Source organism: Peromyscus maniculatus, chromosome 4 (genome assembly GCF_049852395.1).
Source record: "Peromyscus maniculatus bairdii isolate BWxNUB_F1_BW_parent chromosome 4, HU_Pman_BW_mat_3.1, whole genome shotgun sequence".
NCBI classification, from domain to species: Eukaryota; Metazoa; Chordata; class Mammalia; order Rodentia; family Cricetidae; genus Peromyscus; species Peromyscus maniculatus.
The window spans coordinates 112,896,060-112,918,284 of NC_134855.1; the positions used below are offsets into that span (position 1 = coordinate 112,896,060).

At 43.0% G+C, this 22,225-nt stretch overlaps 1 protein-coding gene across 2 annotated transcripts in view; it reads left to right on the plus strand.

Annotated features, from left to right (window-relative positions):
* The first annotated feature begins 8,022 nt into the window (after positions 1–8,022).
* Positions 8,023–22,225, plus strand: part of Plcb1 (phospholipase C beta 1) — a 695,339-nt gene continuing 681,136 nt past the window's right edge. For both annotated transcript variants that reach the window (XM_006983966.4, XM_006983965.4), the window contains exon 1: positions 8,023–8,552. In XM_006983966.4, coding sequence (XP_006984028.1) covers positions 8,454–8,552 — 99 coding nt within the window. In that variant the 5' untranslated portion in view covers positions 8,023–8,453. The remainder of the gene's footprint in view (positions 8,553–22,225) is intronic.

Sequence of the window (22,225 nt, forward strand, 5' to 3'; positions counted from 1 at the left end):
ATTTTAGGGCTGATAGAGACAATTTATTATGATTTTAGAACAATTTAAAGTATGTTAACTACTATTGATTTATGGTATGAAGCAGGAACTTAACACACACGATTATATTTGGTCTTTATCATTACTTTTCAAGATAGATTGTTGTGGTGATTGCATCTGTAGACTGGGGACCAAACTCTCCAGGTTTAGACTTTGGCTCTCGCATTTACTTGTTTGAAAAACTGGGGCAACCATTTCCTCTTTTCTGACTAATTTTCTTCAAGTATAAAATAAAGAGATTAACAGAAACACAGTATATATGGTTAATATGAGGATTAAATCATTGGTATATAACTTTTTATAAAGTACCAGGGACATGGATAGCCCTCAGCATCGTTGTTATTATTGACATATTAGCATCTTCCCTCCTTCTTCCCTCCTTCCCTCCTTCCCTTCCAGTCTCCTCCTTCCTTTCTTCCTTCTTTCTTTCCTTCTTCCCTCCCTCCCTCTCTTCCTTCCTTCCTTCCTTTTACATCTTGGCTGCAGTATCCTCTCCCTCCTCTCCCTCCAGTCCTTTCCCCCAAGCCCCTCTACTCCCACCCCTAATCCAGTCCTCCTTTGTTTCTATTCAGGAAAGGGCAGGTCTCCCATGGATATCAACAAAACATGCTATATCAAGTTGCAGTAAGACTAAGCACCTCCCCATGTATTAAGACTGGGCAAGGTGACCCAGTATGAAGAAGAGGGTTCCAAAAGCCAGTAAAAGTGTCAGAGACAGCCGCTTTTCCAGCTGCTTGGAGTCCGACAAGAGGACCAAGCTATACAATTGTAACATATATGCAGAGTGCCTGTATCAGTCCCATGCAGGCTCCCTGGTTGTCGATTCAGTCTCTGTGAGCCCCTATGAGCCCAGGTTAGTTGATTCTGTGGGTTTTCTTGTGGTGTCCTTGACCTCTGGCTCCTATAATCTTTTCTCCCTCCTCTTCTGCAGAATTCCCCAATCTCCATCTAATGTTTGGCTGTGGGTCTACCTCTGTTTCCATCAGCTGCTGCATGAAGCCTCTCTGATGACAATTGGGCTAGGCACCAATCTATGAATATAGCAGAATATCATTGGGCATAATTACATTGACATTTTTTTCCTTTTATTCCTTCAGTCTTGTTTGGTTCTATCCTAAGTCTCTGTGTCATCCAGTCTGTGAGTTCTGGTACTCCAAGCAGTGTCAGGGGTGGGTGTACTGTTCTAGCATGGGTTTACGGCTAGACTAGTCATTGGTTGGCCACTCCCATTGTCTCTAGGCCACCCTTACCCCAGCATATCCCATAAGCAGGGCAGACTGTAAGTTGAAGGTTATGTGGCTGGGTTGGTTTCCCACTCCCCCCACTTGAAGTTTTGCCTGATCACAGGAGATGGCTGGTTCAGGCTACTTTTCAGTATCCGTTGTTGCTAAGAATCTTAGCTGGGGTCATTCCTAGGAGATTCCCTTGTGCCGGGTTTTTGATTGGACCCTGAAATACCCCCACTTTCCAGTAGTCTGTTTCAGTACTCTCCTTCTCCATCACCCCTACCAACCTAATCTCTCATGTTCCCATCTTCACCCATAGTCCACTCAGAAATCTCTTCTTTCTATTTCCCCTTTCCAGGGGAGCTGAGTGTACCCCCTTGAAACCTCCTTGATACCTAGTCTCTCTGTGTCTGTGGATTATAGCATGGTTATCCTTCATTTTTACAGCTAATATCCACTTATAAGTGAATACAGACCAAGTTTGTCTTTCTGAGTCTGGGTTACCTCATTCAGGATGTTTCAAATTTCATGTCATTGTTCTTAATAGTCGAGTAATACTCCATTGTGTAAATGTACCATCTTTTCTTTATCCATTCTTCAGTTGAGGGACACCTAGGTTGTTTCCAGGTAATGGCTATTACAAATAAAACTACGTTAGCATATTTCATTTCGGAAGGAGTGACCATTTCCCCATGTTCATACAGCTAGTAATTGGTACAAGTGGCTATTAAGAGACATTACTCAAGTCAAATGCCCGTCCTTTCCAGTATAGCAAGCCTCAGTGCCATAATGCAGTTTTTAGGGAATTTGGAATATTTGTATGTGTCTGCTGAAAGAGAGAGAGAGAGAGAGAGAGAGAGAGAGAGAGAGAGAGAGAGAGAGAGAGAGAGAGACACCTAGAACATAGTCCAGCATTTTGGGGAAGATGAGGCTGAACACAAGCAGCAAATGAAATCACATCCACAGTTGAGACTAGAGAAGAGGTGAATCCTTGCTTGCTTTGGGTACCTTTCTTCACTCCTACAGTTCAGGACACAGCCTAGGAAATGGTGCTGCCTATGGTGGACTGGGTCTATATCAGTTAACAACGGAGGCAGTCTCTTACAGATATGCCTACAGGCCAACCTGATGTAGATAATTTCTCAGTGGAGACTATCAACCAAAGTGATTTTAGGTTTTGTTGACCACTAAAGTAATCATGACAAGGAGTTAATTATTTTATATGGCAGGTCAGCTTAGAGTAACACTAAGGATTAACCAATAAAGATATGTATTATGACACATATCAGAAAGTCTAGAGATGGTTTAGAGGATTAAAGAGTCCAGGAAGGAACAATGTTTTTTTTTCTTTTTTGCATCTTTCTATTCAGATGTGAGAAAGTAGGAAAAGGAGGAAGAAGAGGAAGAACAAGGGGAAGAGAGAGAGGGAGGAAAGGTGATGCAAATATGAGGCATTTCCTCCAGAAGCACCCAATCTTCACTCTGTTGGTTAAATCTGGCTCCCTTATGTACCCTCTCCACCAGTTACAAAGGCCAATGGAGGAAAACAGAGTGATTATAATTAGTTTCACAATTCATTCACTAAGTGTGGTTGCCAGCTAAACAATTTAGGGTTTGCTTTTAAGATGAAAAGGGTAGAGAGGCTGATAGATAGCAAGGATTCCATTATGGAGTGCCTGGGAAGTATTCAGCTCAGTGCTTTGGCCTGAGGTTCCTCTAGGGTCCCTTCTAGGGAATAGCCAAGGTCTGTTTTGACTTCCCAAGGCACCCCAACAGGTAAAGCTTTCTGCTCAATAATTATTCCAGTGGGTGATGAAGTAATTGATGGAGAAACAAGAAAAGGAGAGGCCAGACTGGAACAGAACAACCCGGTAGGGCATGTTGAAAGTATAATTGAGAAGGTCTGGAGCCCTGAAAGCAGAGCCTTATTGCAGTCTTTGACAGCAAAGACCAATGTGAACATGAGAGCATTGCCCCCGTGAGGTAACTAGTGGGTCAAGGCCACTACTTTGAAGGAACGTAGGTATCAGATTCCTGTTGTATTTTGGCAATGCAGGATGCAGGACTAGAATGAAACAAGACAGTCTTGCAATGTTCTTTTTTTTTTTTTTTTTTTTTTTTTTTTTTTTTTTTTTTTGGTGTGTGTGTGTGTGTGTGTGTGTGAAGTTGCTCCAAGAACAAATCAAGGCCTCCAAAGATGACAGGAGTTTGGAGTCTGTTGCTGGAGAGCTTCTCTCCAGGTTCCCCAAGCCCCGCAGTCCCACAATCCACTTATAAAAAATCACTCAGATGCTTGTATCACTTATAAACTGTATGGCCGTGGCAGGCTTCTTGTTAACTGTTCTTATATCTTAAATTAACCCATTTTTATAAATCTATAGCTTGCCACGTGGCTGGTGGCTTACCGGCTTCTTTACATGCCCTTCTCCTGGCGGTCGCTGCAGTGTCTCTCCCTCCTTCTTCCTGTTTCCCCAATTCTCCTCTCTCTTTGTCCCGCCTATACTTCCTGCCTGGTCACTGGCCATCAGTGTTTTATTTACATAGAGTAATATCCACAGCACTTCCCCTTTTCTTCTTTTTTTAAAAAGGAAGGTTTTAACTTTAACATAGTAAAATTACATATAACAAAACAATTATCAAGCAAGAATTACAGTTACAATATTAAAGAAGATGTCCTATCTATCTTATATTTGTGAGTTTAAGGTTTTATATCTAACTTATCTTTTATCATAACTGAGGAAATTATAACTATCTAGTCTTTAACCACATCAAAGACCTGAGAAGGAAGATAATGGTATCTGAGAAATGGTAGATGGATGCAAGCAACTTTCGGGAATCTTGCAAGAGTAGACCAAGACAGCTGGCAGCCTGGACAGTCACCTAATGTTTCTCAGCATTGTTGGTGCATTCAAATTGGCTACAGGCCTAGAGTATCTGACAGACCATTTTCAGAAGCAGGATTTCTGAAAGACCATCTTACCCTGTCTTGGCAGAGTACAGTGGTCGCTTTCCTTGTGTCCTGCTTGTCCAGAAAGGAGAGCATTGCATTTGTACTGTCAGCCATCAAGGCAAGGGCAGTTCTTTGCCCAGTAGGCCATTTTGTGCCAAAAGACAAACTTCCAAATGGAAATGTCTTAGAAGCCCAACATTCTCTCGGGATCAATTGGTGCAGCCAGGAGCAATTGTGTCTCATGTTAACAGAATTCTAAGTTATTTAAATGCCATATTCTCTAGGTCTATGAAGTGTTTGAAGATTACCTATCTATCTGAAATATATCTATGTATACCTAGAAGACTTAACTAACATGGTTACAAATATGATTATCATAAATGACTAATTATTAACCTATTTTTAATTATCCATTACAATTTTAAGTGAGTTACATAAACATAATACCTCAAACAAGAATAGAAATACATATATACAGTATAACAAAATTAACTTCAAGTCTGTATCAATAAAGTAAAATTTATACCAATGTAAAACATTTTAAGCATAAACTAAAATCTATACCAATGTAAAACATTTTAAACAAGTTGTTCTTTAAAAGTAGGTTGATTAATCTATCCTTTTATCTTATCATCTCTATATCCTCCTATATATCTATATCATATCCCCTTTTTATTTTTTAGAAAGAGATCACATTTATAATCAACCTATTTTAAATAAAAATATTGGTTTTTCTCTGTCCCACACCAGAGGGCTCTTCTGATTTGGGACACAAGAATATCTTAACCATTTTTTTTTTTAAAGCAATATGTCTGGGTTTAGAGGGGGAGTGAGCCAATTCCACCTCTAAAGCCAGCTTGGTATATTTGGGAATTTGGGCATAGCATCTCTTACTACTTCCTGCTGGAGGGGGGCGCTGTATCTTATGGGGAAGCAAAGAAAATTTTAAGCCTATGGGGTAGTCCTTGAGGCTGTATTGTGTGAACCAGTTGCCTTGAAACCGCTCTGGATGTTGGATCATCTGGGCCATGGTGTCATCGGAGACCTTTCAGGGGGTCTTAGCTGGTGAAACCTGATGTATCTTAATCTGGAACAAATCCACAGTCTCTGGCTTTCTGTGGAAACAAAAGCAAAACCTCTTTTCCAAAGTAACATATCCTTAAATCTAAATTTTGAAGTCAAGTTACCTTTAAAATATACATATTGGTTTAATTCAACATCTTTTTTGATCAAATGTTTTTTTGCAGTTAAAAATCCCAAAGACAACACAATCCAGATTGTCTGTGTAATATTCATCTTTACGTGGCTTTTTACATTAATTTTTTTGTCTCTTTCAAGCCTACGTATATTTGACACACATTGTAAACGATGTTATCTGAATCAGTCTTTTTGTGAGCCTATTGCTTTAAACTGCATCCTTCTAAGCCTGAAACAGCGCTGTGGCTGCTGGCTCCACCCACTTCAGCTTCCCAACATGGCAGTGGTACGTTTTCCGCCAGCTCTGGGAGTCATCAAGTCTCAGAAATAGTGGGTCTAAGCTTTTATCAAAGCAGGGTGTAGCCCAGAAACCTTTTTTTAAAAAATACTAGTAAAGACTAAATCTACTACACAGCATAATGTGCCTCTGGCAGACCCCTCATTCCCGCCATACTGTCGGTCAAACGCACACACCAGGAACCCGCCAGTGTTCAAACCTGTGTTTTGCGGCGTCTAGCTGCTCATATGAGACAAGAAGCAGGAACCTGGTTTGGGCTCTGTTTAGAATTGGTTATTAAATATTCTCAGGTTTAAGGTGGAAACTCGAGCCGTTGGGCGCCATTTGTTGCTGGAGAGCTTCTCTCCAGGTTCCCCAAGCCCCGCAGTCCCACAATCCACTTATAAAATAATCACTCAGACGCTTGTATCACTTATAAACTGTATGGCCGTGGCAGGCTTCTTGTTAACTGTTCTTATATCTTAAATTAACCCATTTTTATAAATCTATAGCTTGCCATGTGGCTGGTGGCTTACCGGCTTCTTTACATGCCCTTCTCCTGGCGGTGGCTGCAGTGTCTCTCCCTCCTTCTTCCTGTTTCCCCAATTCTCCTCTCTCTTTGTCCCGCCTATACTTCCTGCCTGGTCACTGGCCATCAGTGTTTTATTTACATAGAGTAATATCCACAGCAGGAGTCTTAATTATGATAGTTCCAAGAATATCACTGGTGATCCATTTTACCTTCTGATAACCAATCTGTCATCTATCTGGCTGCCTACCTATGTATATTTAAGTGGTACTTGGGATTCATACCAGGTTTTCCCGCATATCAGGCAGGCGATTCAGCACTGGGACGCACCCTCCTTATCCTTTCAGGTGTACTTGGTAGTCTTTTATGACTGAGTTTATAAACTTTGGCCCACAGAGACCTGGGAACTAGGCACATGGAGAAAAAAGACTGAGAGTAAAGTTTCTCTTTTCACACGTGCATGCCCCCGCACACATCCTTTTGTACCATAGTATAGGGGAGTAACTTGAGGGCAACTTGAGGAGTCATTTCTCTCCTTCCACCACGTGGAGTTTAGGGATGTAACTCAGGCCCTCAGGCTTGCTGACTGGCTAACCACTTTGCCACAGCCTCTTCTTCATATTGTTTCTTCTTTTCTAAAATCGTCCTTTATTGTAATCCTTATTACAATAAAATTCACTCATTTTCTGTGTCTGGTCTTATGAGGTTTGATAAACGTAAACACACCAATACAGAATGTTTCCATCATTCTCAAAAGGTCTGTCTTTTATGCCAATCTTTGCCCACCCCTGGCCACAGGCACCCACCTGATCTTCTTTCTGTCACCACAGAATACCTCGCCTATTGTCCAGACGGCATCCTGATGCACACTCTTGTCCGGGTTTTCTCACCAAGTTTAATTTTTGTACACCCATGGGGATGTTTTTGAGTGTCTGTCCCTTCTCATTATGGGATAGTATTCTAGTTTGAGGCACACAAGTACATACTAAAGTTTGCTTCTCTAGTCACCTGCTGCTTGACATTTGCGATTTTCAGTTGCCTTTAACGTGGCTGCTCAAGTCTGTGAGTATGTTTTGGGTTCTCTTGAGCAAAAACCTAGAGGTAGAATCTCTGGATTGTGTGGTAAGTAAATGTTTATAAGAAATTAATTTGTAAAGTAGATTTACCACGTTATGCCCCACCCTCCAACCCTGTGATGGAAGCAGGTTCCAGTTGTTCCCCATCCTCTCAAACACTCGACATACTCAACCTTGAGAGTGAAGACAGACATCTTGTCACCCGTGTTTCTATATAACCCTCGCCGCTCCTTGCGCCCCACACCTTTTATCTTCCTTGGGAAATAAAATTGCCCCCCCCCCAGATGAACTTTTAATTTTCAAAACACGGTTCTCGGGCCATCCAGACAAGCACGCTACCAACTTTCTGGCGGGGCGAGGTTTCTATGGAGTTCTCGATTGAAACCTCTCAAGTGCTTCTCTCTATATAAACAATAACCCTCTCTTTGAAAGGACAGGAGAGCACCAGTGAGAAGGAAAGCCGACGGCTCTCTCCCCATTCCTCGCCAACGTCCTCCTTTTCTTTTCTAGTAGGTTAGGATCCGATAAGACACCACCCAGGCTCGCGCCCAGGTTCCCCGAAAAGCCCCGGGTACACCAGCGTTGGCACCGGCACGGGGCATGCTCAGAGGGCGCGTGGCGCAGACGTCGGCTGCAGTGGGGCCCGGGAGCCGGGAGGTGCCGCTGCGTCCCCACTTCCCGCCGCTGACCCAGCGCTCAAAGTTGGGCAGCGAGCTGGGGGAGGAGGACCGCGAGCGAGGGTGGCGGAGCAGGGGCGGGAGGAGCGGAGGGAGGAGGGGACCGGAGCGTGTCACTCGCGCGCTCCCTCTGGGCACAGAGGATGTGCTGAATGGTGCGCTTCGAGGCGGCGGCCAAGCAGGATCCGGCGGCGGGCGGCTCGCACTGCCCGGCTCTGTTCCTTCGCGTCTTCCGAGGCACCACAGCCACCGCGGGCTCTCGACCCTGCGTCCCGCCCGGGGCATGGCCGGCTGCTGCGCCCTCGCGCGTCCCGCTTGCTGAGCGGTGCTGGTCAGAGGTGCGGAGGCCAAGAGGCCGGGAGGCCGGCAGGCGGCGGAGCCCAGAGCCTGCTGAGCCGAGAGCCGAGCCCGCCCGTGCCCGGAGCTCCGCGCCCCATCCCCGCCGCGCTCACCCGGGCTGCCGGGAACCCCGATGAGCCCAGATGGCTGGGGCTCAGCCCGGAGTGCACGCTTTGCAACTCAAGCCCGTGTGCGTGTCCGACAGCCTCAAGAAGGGCACCAAATTCGTCAAGTGGGATGATGTAAGTGGGGGGGGGGCGCGGTGGGGCGCGGGCCGGGCACCCGAGGGCGGACTGCGTGGGGGTGGGGCGAGGGGCGCGTTATGCAATGGGGCGCTGGGACGGGCACGGGCAGCCCGGGGCGCACAGGTTGCCAGCTGCCAGGGTGGGTGGCAGAGGGTGACAGCTTCGCGCGCGCTCTCCTGCTAGGGTGTTTGGAGTTGACATCCTTGCTGGGTCTGGCCAGAGCCTCCTGAGGGATTTAAGTCTTTGGGGCCAGTGGAGGTGGAGAGACAGGTTTTACCCAGTGTCCTGAGAGTTTGGAAAGAGCGTGAAGTTAGGACCAGCTGGATAGCGTTGGAAAGAACTAGACGCACCCCTCTCGACTGGCTAAGAATCCCTTTTATCTCCCTTGCCCTCTTTGAAGAAGGAATGCCTACTACCCAGGTCCAAAATCTTGCAGTTTACCGCTAACCCTTGAGCATTTTTATGCTGGCCACGCGGCAGAAGACACAGCGGTACAGCCGACAGGTGGTCGTTGATGCCAAACTTCAGCGCCTGGCTCCGGAGTGAGGGGCCTTGAGAAGGGCTGGGGAGGGCACACTAAAGGCGCATTAGTGAGCAAATGAGGGGCTGTTAGGGCTGAGGAACGCAGAATGGGCCTGCGGAGAGGGCCAAGTTTTGAGAAATGAGCTTGCTGAAGTCTTCACTTGGAAATAGACTCACAACTTCACCCTCTGATCTACTTGCATCCTTTGCTGTATAGGACAGATCCTGTCCACCCTTGGGACTCCACTGCTTCACCTACAGTCCAGATCCTAGGACTTCCCATGACCTCTCCCTTTCCTCTACCCTAGTTACCTTCAGAACACTTAAAGAATTCTTACTGAAAACGCAAATGGGATGCACATTATACTATCAATTTAGCTTCCTGGGTGCCATCCAAAGGGGTTGGTAAGAGCAACTCACCTGAATAAACCCGAGCTGTCAGGATCTAAAGAAATTCAAGTCCTAATGATGAATACATCTCTTATCAGGAGCAGCTATGGGAGAGTGAACTGGTCTTCTCACTGAGGTTTCCCACCTCGTAAATTACAGCCTGTTATCCTCCCGGGTATTTTACTTTAATCTTCTTAAGCCAATTTCCAGTGTCTGAAAACAATTTAAATATTCCAGGTAGTGAATCCAATTACTTAGCTGAGTGCATCTGTGCCTATATTTTGTCCAGTTGGAAACACAAACTGAACTTGCCGGAGGAGCCACAGCCTCCTTGAAATCTCATGCCAATTATTAAATGATGTAGGCAAGGATGTAAACACGATCTCTTTACCAGGGGCTTTGCACTTTTCTCCTTTCTGTCCCAGTCTAATTGGACCGGATGCTGTTATAAATGGAATAGAATCTAAACAACAAATCCAGACACAGGTGAATTGTTTTATGTCAAGAAAACAAAAGGGAGGTGCAGTTCAACAAGTAGAATGTTCTTGTCCATCTAGACATACTTAAGTAAAGAGCTGTTAAAATGGTGGATCAGGGAAAGAGAGGGGATCAGCAGAGAGAAGAGAGAAGGGGAGAGAAGAGGAGAGAACAGTCTCAGAGTAAAAAAGGGGGTAGTTTCAGCTCTAGAATTCTTTACTAAACTCATGGTTTTTAAATATATTTTAAGTAACCCTCCATGAATTCTGGTTTCTGAGAAAATAACACATTGAGAAGGAAGGCTATAGATAACCAGGTGGGGGATTCGTGTTGCATGTATTTATGTAACAAACACTTCAAGCTCATTTGTCAGTGCCTGTCTTGAACTATATTTTGGGATGATGGAGAAAGTAGGTAAAATCTCTCCTGTTACAGACTGGGCACACCACAGAAGAGACCAAAATCATCAAAACACGGATGAGAGAGATTGGATGATGCTCTGGGAGTAATGGAGAAGCCACTAGTCAGCCCTAGGAGAAGGGAGAGGTGGGAAGCAGCCTCCTGTCACTGCAGCAGTGAATTTCTGGGGAGGCTCCTGCAAAGGAAGCAGGCACTTTGGAGAGATCTAGAGTATCCTTAAAGAGAAAACAGACTGCACCCAGAGGATGAATTAACTGGACTTCAGAGGAGTGCCCTGCAGGCACTCTGGCTCTCTTGCTTTCTGTGATCTGTGCACTAGGAGGCATCCAGACTTTCTTAGTATTATTTGTAGACCCTAAGCACCCCCTCTCTAGCTTTCCTAGGTTGTATTTCCTCCTTTCGAACCAAGCCAATTTGATCTGGTTTGCTGTTTCTAATGCATCTATGTGAAGTTGTGCTTGCAAGACAAAGAAAACCAAATCTTGGATCCAGGGTCTGGGTTCTGTCATCTGTTAGCAGTGTGACTTTAGACCAATAATCACATTGGACCTTTGTTTTCTTTTGTACAAAACTGGTAGTGCTACATTTCCTATACATTTAGTGTAATAGTTTGTAGGAAGCCTCTGTGATCTGCTTTCTCCTCACTTCTCCCCTCAGAAGCATCCAGAAGCCCTTGTAGTCTTGGGATTGCTGGGTCTATCCTGTTTCTGATTTAGCTCTGGAGAAGGGCTTGAGAGTATTCCTTTCTCACAGGGCAGTAGATAATGTGGTGGCTGCTGCTGCTTGTCTGAGAAACAACACTCCGTATATGACCAGGGGGAAGGTTTATGAATGAACTGTTACTGTGTTTTCTTAGCCTACGTAAATGTTCACTGACTTAGGAATTTAATTTTATCTCTATGCTTACATTTTGAGAAATTTGTCATCTAGGAATTGGGAACACTCAAGTGGCAGTATTGTTAGATAAATAACCCCAGAGGGGGTTATTTACTGAAGCATCATCAATACTCAGATTAGAATGAATAACTCATATTATTACATTTCTTTTGAACTGTTGGTAGGTAATGAGTGAATAATTCTACATTCTTTCCTTCCTTCCTTCCTTCCTTCCTTCCTTCCTTCCTTCCTTCCTTCCTTCCTTCCTTCCTTCTTTCCTTCTTTCCTTCTCTGTTCCCCAGGTTTGAGAGGGTCTCTGGTTTGATTTTGTGTCACTGAGCTATGGAAGTTTCCCTCTTTTAACTTTTGGCACTGTGTTGGGGGAATGCTCCCTGTTTCTACCCCAAGGGAACATCCCATTTCCTTGCCTAGAAGAAAAATAAATGCTTCAAACAACTTAGAAGCCCTTTGTACACCTGCTTTGCTGTGAAAACAGTAGAATCCCATTGTGAAAAGGGAGTGTGGGCAAATCTCATAGAGTTTTGCTATCTGCTATCCCATTAGACAGTACAGTGCAAACTAAGAATTGAAAGTGATGTGTTGGGGCTGTTTAGGGTTGTAAAGAGCTACACAACATACTCAATAGTCATGTTTTGCCAACCCCCCATATTGAATGGGAGGTGTCATCTAGACAGTACTATGCCATATACAACTTGTTGGCTCTTTACTGAAGTCCTGGTGAAATTGTGGATGTTCTAAGGATGATTGTCACTGACAAGCACTATCAGATGACAATAGGTATCAGATGGCTAAGAGCAGGAGCTGGGGTGTGCAGACACTCTGCAGGAGCTGGGATGTGCAGACACTCTGTAGTACCGAGCCAGACACTTGCTGTCTTATGAAGGAAGATCTGGGAGTCCTTAGAAGTGAGGGAAGTTTTGGAATCCTGTGAAATTTTAAGCTAACTGTGGACATGATGTAACATCAAAGCTGACCTTGTGTTCCTGAACTTGTTGGAAGGAGAAAGAGCTGACCTATTGTGGCTACTTGTTTACTAATAACAGCAAATAAAGTAAATTACAGCCTTTTATTTTGTATTTGCATATGACTGGATTAAAGGTGGGACATGGTCAATCCTTTGAACTGTGGATGTTACAGGAGATTTGTGGTGAGGTAGACTGTGGACGGTAATTCGTTGTAGCTAGGGAGCCAGGGGGATTATTATGAGCTTGACCCATTTTTCCTTTGAGTTTCGACTTCTGTCTGGATTGGTGTTGTGGGGCAAAATTTTTTTCTGGGAAGATGCTACACACATATCTACTCACCACAGATAGGAAGCCCGGGACAGACCAAAGTACGGATGCCACACAAGTCCAACTTGGCGAATGTTGTTACGTTTCATTGGAGTTTCTTACAGGAATGTGGGTGAAAGGTTACTGGCAGAAGCAGAAATGACCGACAGCTGCATTCACCAAAGCCCACCTCAGCATGGGTGAACCTGGAGCACACTGCATAGCCTGCAGACAGCTCAACAGGTTGGAGAGTGTTCTTTCCAAGTGACTCAGTTACTCTAAACCTCTTCTGGGCAGCTCGGTTGGTTTCTGCTTCTTCCAGGCGGCTTGTCTTGTCTGAGAGGTCCTCTCAAAGCAGTCTTTATTGTTTGCTCTAGGGAGGAAGAGGCCCAGTGAATCTGGTCAGTTTCAGGGACTTCCTGAAGCTACTTTGAATTGTCTGTCTTCTGGCTTAAGAAGCTTCCCTGCAGGGTGAAATGCTTCATCTCTGAGAAAACTGCTACTCAGCAATTGAACATGAGATAGGAAAGGAAGGATTCAAAACTGTGTAACAGCCCTTTTCCCCAGCCCCTGGGTTGCTGGTTTTTCAACCTAGGACCTTATTTCTTTATCTTCTGATCTCTGGGGAGTTTTTTTTCCCTTCCCTCCTCTCCCCTTTTCTCTCTCCTCCATCCCTCCTCGTCTCCTCCTTCTCTTTCTCCTTCTATTTGGTTTTTCAAGACAGAGTTTCTCAGTGTAACAGCCTCAGGCTGTCCTAGAACTCTCTTTGTAGATCGGGCAGGCTTCGAACTGACAGAGATACCCTGGTCTCTCTCTCCCAAGTGCTAAGATTAAAGGCGTGTGCCACTAGCCTAGCAGCATCCCTTTTCTTTTCTTTTCTTCTTTGTTTTTCACCCTTGCTTCCCAAATTCCTATCACATTGTGTGCAAATTGCCTAATATATCTCAACCTCATGTTTCTTTGCTGTAATATGCCTATTGTATTTCTTAGATCACAGAAGAGCTACTGAGCTTCATGTGTGCTTCCGTGTGTCATATCTGGCACATAGGAACCCCCAATAAAAGGGAAGTTTGAAAACCAACCGGATTATACAAGTAGAAATAGAAAAGAGATATGGATTTTGGGAAGGCATTCAATAAGATACCACTTTTATTCCACATATGTAATTCTCAGACCTTCCTTGTATTCCATTTAATATGTGTTTCAATTGTGTATTCTGTAATTTAAAGAGAAAAGGCATGTAATTTTACCCTTTTTAAAATTTTCAGATGTTCCAGAGAAAATGAGTCTCTATAATTCAAAACAGGATCCACTTTCTCTGAACAAGTCAGTTTACAACCCATCCAAAAGTTTTATTTCTACATGTGTACAGACACACCACACTTGTACGCACATAAACATACATGCACACACAAATAATTTCACATGGCACATCCTGTATTTGTAAGTGCAACCTACCATTCAGAAGCCAAGAGTGCTGGGCTGAATTTTTGGGAATGGTTGAGGACGCTTAGGGGCCTAGATTTATATTCATGCCACCTGGATTTGAAACAAGTTATATCCTCCTTTGCTCCATACCACCCAATAAAAAAAAAATTAAATCAAGGGCCAAACAGGTTAAAAACACAGCAAAACAACACAACACAAAACAAACAAAACACCTCACACCTAAGGTAGAGTACTAAACAAAAGCTTCACTCCAACTTCAGTATTCTATAGAGTCAGTTCTGGTTTCTATAATGACAGGATAATGCTGACAAGATTAATTGAGGGAGCAGAGTGGAAAGTGCCATGAAGTGGGAAGTCAGCAGATTCTCCTTGGAAAGGTGATGGGGAATGGAAGAAGCAGCTGAGTTGACAGCAGGTGGACCCAGGTTGGGTCAGCCACAGAAGTGGAGTTTTGACTGGAAGGCACCAAATCCTCTCTACAGAGCTACGTAAACATTCCCACAGGGTCTGGGGGTATAGATCAGCTGTTAAGAGCACTAGTTGCTCTTTCAGAGGACCTGGGTTCAGTTTCTAGCATCCATGTGGTTGTTAACAACTGTTTGTAACTCAGTTCCAGGGGCTCTAACACTCTCCCCTGACTTCCACAGGCTTCCTCATGCTCAATATGCACACAGTACCCTCTCTCACACAAACATATGAAATGAATAAAAATTTTAAAAGTACCTTCTTCATATGTCATTTCTTGTCTGTCAGGAACCTCTGATTTTCTGTTGACAACCAGTAATGACTATAATCTAAATAAATACAAGAATATACTTTCCTCTAAGTGAGATGATGAAGGTGAGCTAAGGTTTGCATCACAGTGTAACAATCATGTAAGAAAAAATACAAGCCATGTGTCCTGATGCATCAGTGTCCACAGAGCCGTCACTTGTCACCAACACACTCTCTAGGGATATCATCACTGGCAAGCTTGAACACCATCCCTACCCTCTGGGTAGCTTTTTATGCCTGGTAACTCCATAGATGGTTATGCCTGTTTTTAATCTACAACAGTTATTTTTATTTTGAATGGAAACTAAACCAAACCTCTCGTGCCTACAGCATTTTTATTGTTGCTGAAATTGACCGTCTCTCCAAGAGTCACAACAGCAGTGGCTGATCCTGAGTGTAGATGACCCCTGATTAGGTCCTTATCTGTCCTAAGGCTGAGTCTGGAAAGTGTAGCAGGTGTGAAGAATGCCCCACAGGAAGAAACACAGCTCCAGGAATTTAGCCCGGAGAGTAATGCACATAGGCAGTTACTGGCACAGCAGAGCAGGTTCATAGAGCGCCGTTGTCAGGTTGTATTTTTCTTCCTTGCTTTTTCTTCCCTTCATGTCTGTTTCTATGCTGGAGGTTGAATTTGGGGTCTCACTATATGATAATCAGACACTGTATCAGTTGGATGTACCCAGCCGTCATTTTGTTTTTAATTTAGTATTTTATTTTTTATTATAACATGTAAAAGTTGAGGAAGAATTCATATAACACAAATTAACCATTTTAAAGGGAACAGTTCACAGGCACCCCATGTACCAATAGAACTACATTAACTGCAGTCCACTCCCTTCGTAACACCTAATGCAGACACTGTCTGCTCCCAGTGTATTAGCTTAATTTTTTTCCTGGCTATTAGAATATCTTGAATATTTCCGTTGAAAGTAGCCTATCAATAAATTGCTTCAACCTGTACTTACCTGTGGCGATACTTAGATGGAATAAGAACACTTTGTTTTCTTATGGCAAACCTGGTAACCTGTAGTTAAATGTTTCTTTTTTAAAAGTGTCCCATGTGACTGTGAGTGGTAAGTTGCAGCAGAAATGGAATGGGATTGATTGCTAGTTGTTGACTGACGCTATGGGTCCCCACTTGAATACAAACCCTTGCTAGCTGAAAACATTAGTTTTCCTGTTACCTGAGCTAGCATTAGGTTCCTGCAGCCTTTCAGGTCATATCACAAATTCCATATGCACTGCAGATTTACGATATTGGAGTCCCTGATCAGAGCCAGATGGCCTGTGTCTCTGAAGCAAATGACCGGGAGACACATTGATGAAATAATTTATTTACTTGTTGGATCCTAAGGAAACATTCAATTCTTGGAAAAATAGAGCTGAAACAGGATACAAAGAATGCTGGCTCTTCAAGAGTTTTTCCTAGTCCCCTTTGATCTCTTAAAAGGTCTAATATTTCATTTTATGTGTTAATTTGAAAAATTTTGTATTCTTGAAATGTTTTAGTATATGTATTAATTGATACTGACTAAATACATACATCTACCAAGAAACTAAATTATTATAGATTGGGAAATAGACTATTAATATAAAATGAGAACAATAGGTAGTTGATATTAAAAGAGAATTAAAAACATCCTACATCTGTTTTCCATTTCCAGGGCTTTTTTTAGTTCACAGTGTTTTGTTTCATTTTATTGCATCAAAGTTTTATGAGCAAGTCCAGGGGAAAAGGGATTAGTGAGCAAAGGAAACATTGTCACCTGGACTGGACATGGATGTATCACTGGACAGCACTGGGGCCTGGAGGATTTGAAGAGACAATTTTGCTATTTTTTAAAAAATCATTTTTTTAGACTTACCTACATAATTAATGTCAGAAAATTAATTTTTATTCATGTAATAAGAGGGGCTATAGGAGCTTAAAAAGGAGCAATAAGTCCACAGAGCAAGTCAGCAGCAAGTGGTCCAGCTGATTGAAGAAAAGTTACTGATATAACTGTGCATTTGTGCTGCTGAATGTGGTTGAGTCTTTGCATCCATCCCCATCCACTCTTGGTAAGACTTCTAGTCACAAAATGTCTGGGCATCTAAACTACATGTGCCAGAATGTCTTGGGGCTGAGAGTCTGGCTGCATATTAAATTGATAAATATGAGTGAAATTTGGAGGGCAAAGGTGTGAAATAGGCCAACTCCTGACACTGTGTTGTTTCTGCAGTTCTGTGAGATGCTGAAAAGCTGGCACATCAAGAGTTCATCATGCCCCTTAGAGATTTTTATTGGCTTAACTCCTTTTGTCTTTACTAAATTGGTATGTTGGGTCTCCGTGGTCTTTCTTTCCTTTGAAGATACGGGAGTCATTCATGGAGACTCATCTGCAGCTTGCTGCTTTGGCCTTTCCAGTGTTTCTGTCAAGTGTTTACTCACCTGTATTCATCCCTCTGTCTTCAGAATCCCAAGGAGGTTTCTGTTCCATTAACCTCTGCCAGAAAAAGTCCTGCTCTTTGGCTGAAGTTCAGGCTTGCATTGAACTCACTAGTTAGCTGACACTAGACTTGAACTCACTGACTTCCTGCCTTCCCCCTCTCTTGCTTACCAAGAGGCGCTTGTCACCCAATCTAGCTTGTGTTATGAGCATCACCACAGTTTCTTGGTTTTTTTTTTTAAAGAGATGTTCTTCCATATAGCCAATGAAAATCACCCTTCAAGGAATTCCCAAATGTGGGGAATTACAGGGAAAGAAAAGATTGATTTGTTTGAAAACATTCTGCCATGAGAATGATTCACAGGGGAAAGGTAATGTTACCTCCATTGCTAAAATGAGGGAAATAGCAAATGCAGACCTACAGATCTAAATTTGCATTTAAAATAAAAGTTCCAGTTGCATCAACTATTCTGCACAGACACAATAGTCACCAGACAGCTAAATTCCCTCCTACTCCTACTTCAGTGTGTACCTGGGCCTGCTGTCTCCTTCCTCTAAGCTCCTGCCCCTAAAGTACCTGCACCTTCTCTATTTAACAGCCCTGCTCTTTCCCTAGGCATCTCAGAGTCTAGGCTTTGTTATGATCTCCACCTCACTTGTCTTTTGAGAGTATCTGTTTCTCTTCTGTTGATTCTCTTCTAAGAACATAACCAATCAATATGCTTGTATTAATCAACTTCCAATTACAGTACCAACTATCTGTGATAATCAACTCATAAAGAGAATTTTATTTCTCCTTATAGTTTTAGAGGTTTCAGCATATGATAGGTTGGTTCTCTTTCCTTTGGGCAAGGCAGCATAGGAGAATGCAGCAGAGAAAAACAGATCTTCTTATTATCAGGAAGAGAGAGAGAGAGAGAGAGAGAGAGAGAGAGAGAGAGAGAGAGAGAGAGAGAGAGAGAGAGAGAGAGAGGGAGAGAGAGAGAGAGAAGGGTCCCATAGTCCTGGCTATGTCCCAATAGGTCCCTACCTTCTGAAGTCTCCATCAGCTCCCGGTAGCCTCACTCTGGGGATGGGGATTTTAACACATGGGCTTTTAGGTGACATTGACTATCCAAACTGGAGCAAAACCTTCAGTGCCCACATTCTGAACATAAAAACATTGCAGTGTTCCCAGTTCTATTTTTCTCCCTCACTTTCTTCCCTCTCCCACAATGAAGATGTACTTTCTCTTACCCAGTCTCCCAAATCTAATGTTTTCACTTTTGCTAGGGAGCAGAATTTGCCCTTGAACTTCTGATCCCCTTGCCTCTAACTTGTGGGAGCTAGGAGTAGAGGTGGGTACTACCACACTCAGGTGAGATTGTGACAGACTTGCTTAAGCAAGCAGTTTAGCTGCTGAGCTGCATCCCCAGCCCTGAGGATGCAACCTCGGCTCGCCATCTCTTACTATCTACTCAGCACTCCAAAGCCTTGTTTTGCCTTCATCATTGGTTTGAAATTTTTAACCACTGCTTTGAAATTTTTCTTCTCATGGCTTCTCACCAATGCTGGGCCTGCCTTGAAATGATATTGTTTGGAAACTACCTAGCATCTTTTCCTACAGTACACTTTTAAAAATCCTTTCACACAGTTAATATTCATGTTTTAAAATATGTTGATGCATTTTAAATGGTATTCACAGTATTATGAATTTATAATGATAAATGCTTTTGTTCTTGTCCTTATGGAGTTGATATGACAGTGGAGGAAATACATACTTGTCAAACAAAGGTATCATTTTTATTATAATTGGGTGGTTACAGAAAAAAAGGTACACATATTTATAAGACGTATGGAAGGAATTTCTTTTGAGACATGCAATTAATGAGAAGACCTAGGTGCTACATAGGACTTAACATGACAGACAGGATATGTTTCACCCATGAAAGAGGATGTGGGGACATAATAAGGAGTCAAAGAGCACAGGACTTTGATGGACAGAAGCAGGATAAGCAAGTGGGGAGCGTGCCTCAGATAATGATGTGTGGTAGCAACAGCCTGCCTGTGTAGTGCTTTGGCCTGGGAAGTTTTTACACATAAAGTCAACAAGAAGCTATTAAACACATGGTTCTAGTGTACACATTACTGACATTTGGGGCCAGGTAATATTTTGTTGTAGGGTTCTGGCCTGCTTGTATTGTAAGATGCCTAGTGGCATATCTGATTTACCCCAAAGATGCCAGAGTTGTGATGTTCTAAATTGCTAGATATTGCCAGCAGTGCCCTGGGTTACAAAACTGCCCCCAGTTGAGAACTACTGATTAAAATAGCATGCCCTGTTCTTACATGATTTAAAATGTATCAGGCCCCTCTCCTGCCTCTCTCCCTCTCAGTGTTCCTGCCCACCACAAGCATGCTAGTTTGTAAGTACATAAAAAGATATTCAACATCATTGGTCATAAATCATTGTAAATTAAAGTCAAATAGGATGATGGTTACTTGATACCCACCAGAGCTGTATTAAAATGATCAGTTTTCCCATGTGATAAACATGTACATACTGAGCATCTAGGTGGATCACAGGGGGTTTAGGCTTTCCTTTGGTTCCCTAGTTCAGTGACTGACACACACTGTATGGTATTTAAAGAATCATGCTTCTGCTCTTCCTATATGTTCTGTCAAAAGGAATTCTTATACCTCCCAGTTAAAAGTAAATTTCCTAATTGAACTTTCTGCACTGGTTCCCTTCTCTATTCCAAAGCTTCATAGCTCTCTGCTTTTCTTTATTTGGAGACAGTGTTCTTGGAGCCCCGGAGGAAAACACCCATCAATGAAAAGTTTCGTGGAAATTCTGCTTCAGTTATGCTAATTCAGCATTCTACTTTCCAATTTGTTATAGTTTGATGTCAGATGTCCTCTACAAGCTTATGTGTTTAACTGCTGGTGGTGCTAACTGTGGAGCTTCTGAAACCTTCGGGACGGGGCCTCACTGAAGGAAGTGGTCTGTTAGGACATGGGCCTGGTGGGCTGTAGACCTGCTCTACTTCTAACTGCCCTATCTCTCTCTGCTTCTTGACTCTTTGAGATGTGAGCATGTGGGCACCATGTTCTCTGACCACATCAGAGCTGCTAGCCACATGCCTTCCCACTGTGATAAATTGTCTTACCTCAAACCATCAGCCCAAACAAACCTTCTTTATGTTGCTTCTTGTTGGTTATTTAGTTACAGCCAGGAGAAAAGCAATGAATATAGCACCCTAGGTTAAATTTATTATGTGCTTATTTCATATTCAGAGTTGTATTGATTATGTTTTATATTTTGTCTCAGAATTCTCCTTCCTTGGCATAGCTTTTCACCCCAGTGTACATTATCATTGCATTTCTCTCTATCATTTCCTAATATAAATCTTGTGCAATATCTTCATACCATTGCAAGTTTTTTTTCTGTGTTGATTTTACAGCATTGGTGCCTTTAGAATTGCATGTGTCTAGTCACATGTGTTCTCTTGCAGTAGCATGAAAGCATAAGAATCACTGTGAAGTCAGAATTGTGGTCAGCCTTGGCCAATACATCTCAGACAGGTGCTAAGGAATGAGCTGTGGTGTCAATGGACTGGTAGTTGAGGTTAGTCATGAGGCTTAGGGTGATTTTCATACCAATGTATGTGGACTGCCCTAACAAAGGAGCACAGATTTTCAACAGATACTTTCCTCCTACTTCTGGAGACTGGAAGTGCAGAATTTTTGCAAGCTTATTTTCTTCTAAGAGCGAGAGGGAAGGGTTTGTTCCAGGCCTCTCTTCTTGGCTTACAGGTAGCTGGTTTCTCCCTCTGTCTCCTTCAGTTTGTGTTTGTCCTCAAGCTCCCTCTTCTCCTAAGGATGGGCATCATCTTGGATTAACACTCACAGTGAAGACTTCCTAACTTAATCAGATCTTAAAGACTCTACCTCCAATTAAGGCCATGTTTTGAGATCTTCAAGATGACTGCAGGGGAGGGGATACAGGTCAGCTTGTAGCCTATCTCAGCCTGGTAAAAAGTAGTTCTTAGGTAGCAATGTAATCGCTCTATTTGTATGTTGAAGACTGATACTTGGAGAAACAAGTGTGTTTCTTTTTCAGTACTTAGACATAAAACAAACATGGAAAATCTTCAGATAAGATTGTCAGTCAAAAAACAAAAAACAAAAAAAACAAAAACAAAAAAACCCAAGTTTTCAGTGTTGCCATCAGGGTATTTAGCTGTACTGGCTCATATTGTGGCCCACATGAGATTTCTTATGTGCATATGGGGGACATGTGCATATGTGTGTGACAGATGCAGGTAGATCTATGCACTCACTAGCCACCCAGCATGGCCTGCTTTGTGAGTTCAAGGCTGGAGAGCCCCACAAATAGTAGACAGTGCCAGAGGAATGTTGCCGCAGGTTGTCATTGTCTTCCTGACTCAAAGCCTCACTGCTGTGACTTTTAAAGTGTGGACTGTAGACCAGCTGCATCAGCATCTCTGTGAATTTATTAGAAGTGTGAATTCCTAGATTACATCCTACATAGAGTGAAAAAGTCATCTATTAGTGACTCTGTGGATAGGGGCCAGTAATGCATTAATAGCTTAGTACATTTGGTGTACCTGAGAATTTAAAAACTGTCATGGAATACACATGCTATTGATATTGATGGAGAAAGAATAAAAAAATGCCTGTGCTGGTTAGATTTTGACAGCTGGATAGATGCTAGAGTCAGCTGCAAAGAAGGAACCTCAATTGAGAAAATGCTTCCATTTGATTGGAGTATAGGCAGACCTGTGGGGCATTTTCTTAATGATTGTTGTGGGAAAGCATAGTCCATTGTGAGTGGTGCCACCTATGGGCAGGCAGTCTTGGGTTGTGGCAGGTAGTCTTGGGTTGTATAACAAAGCAAGCTGAATAAGTCATGGAGAGAAAGCCAATAAGCAGCATCTCTCCATGTTCTCTACTTAAGTTCCTGCCTCCAGGTTCCTGCTTTGAGTTCCTGCTTTGGATTCCCTCAGTGATGGACGGTAACATGTAAACTAAATGAACT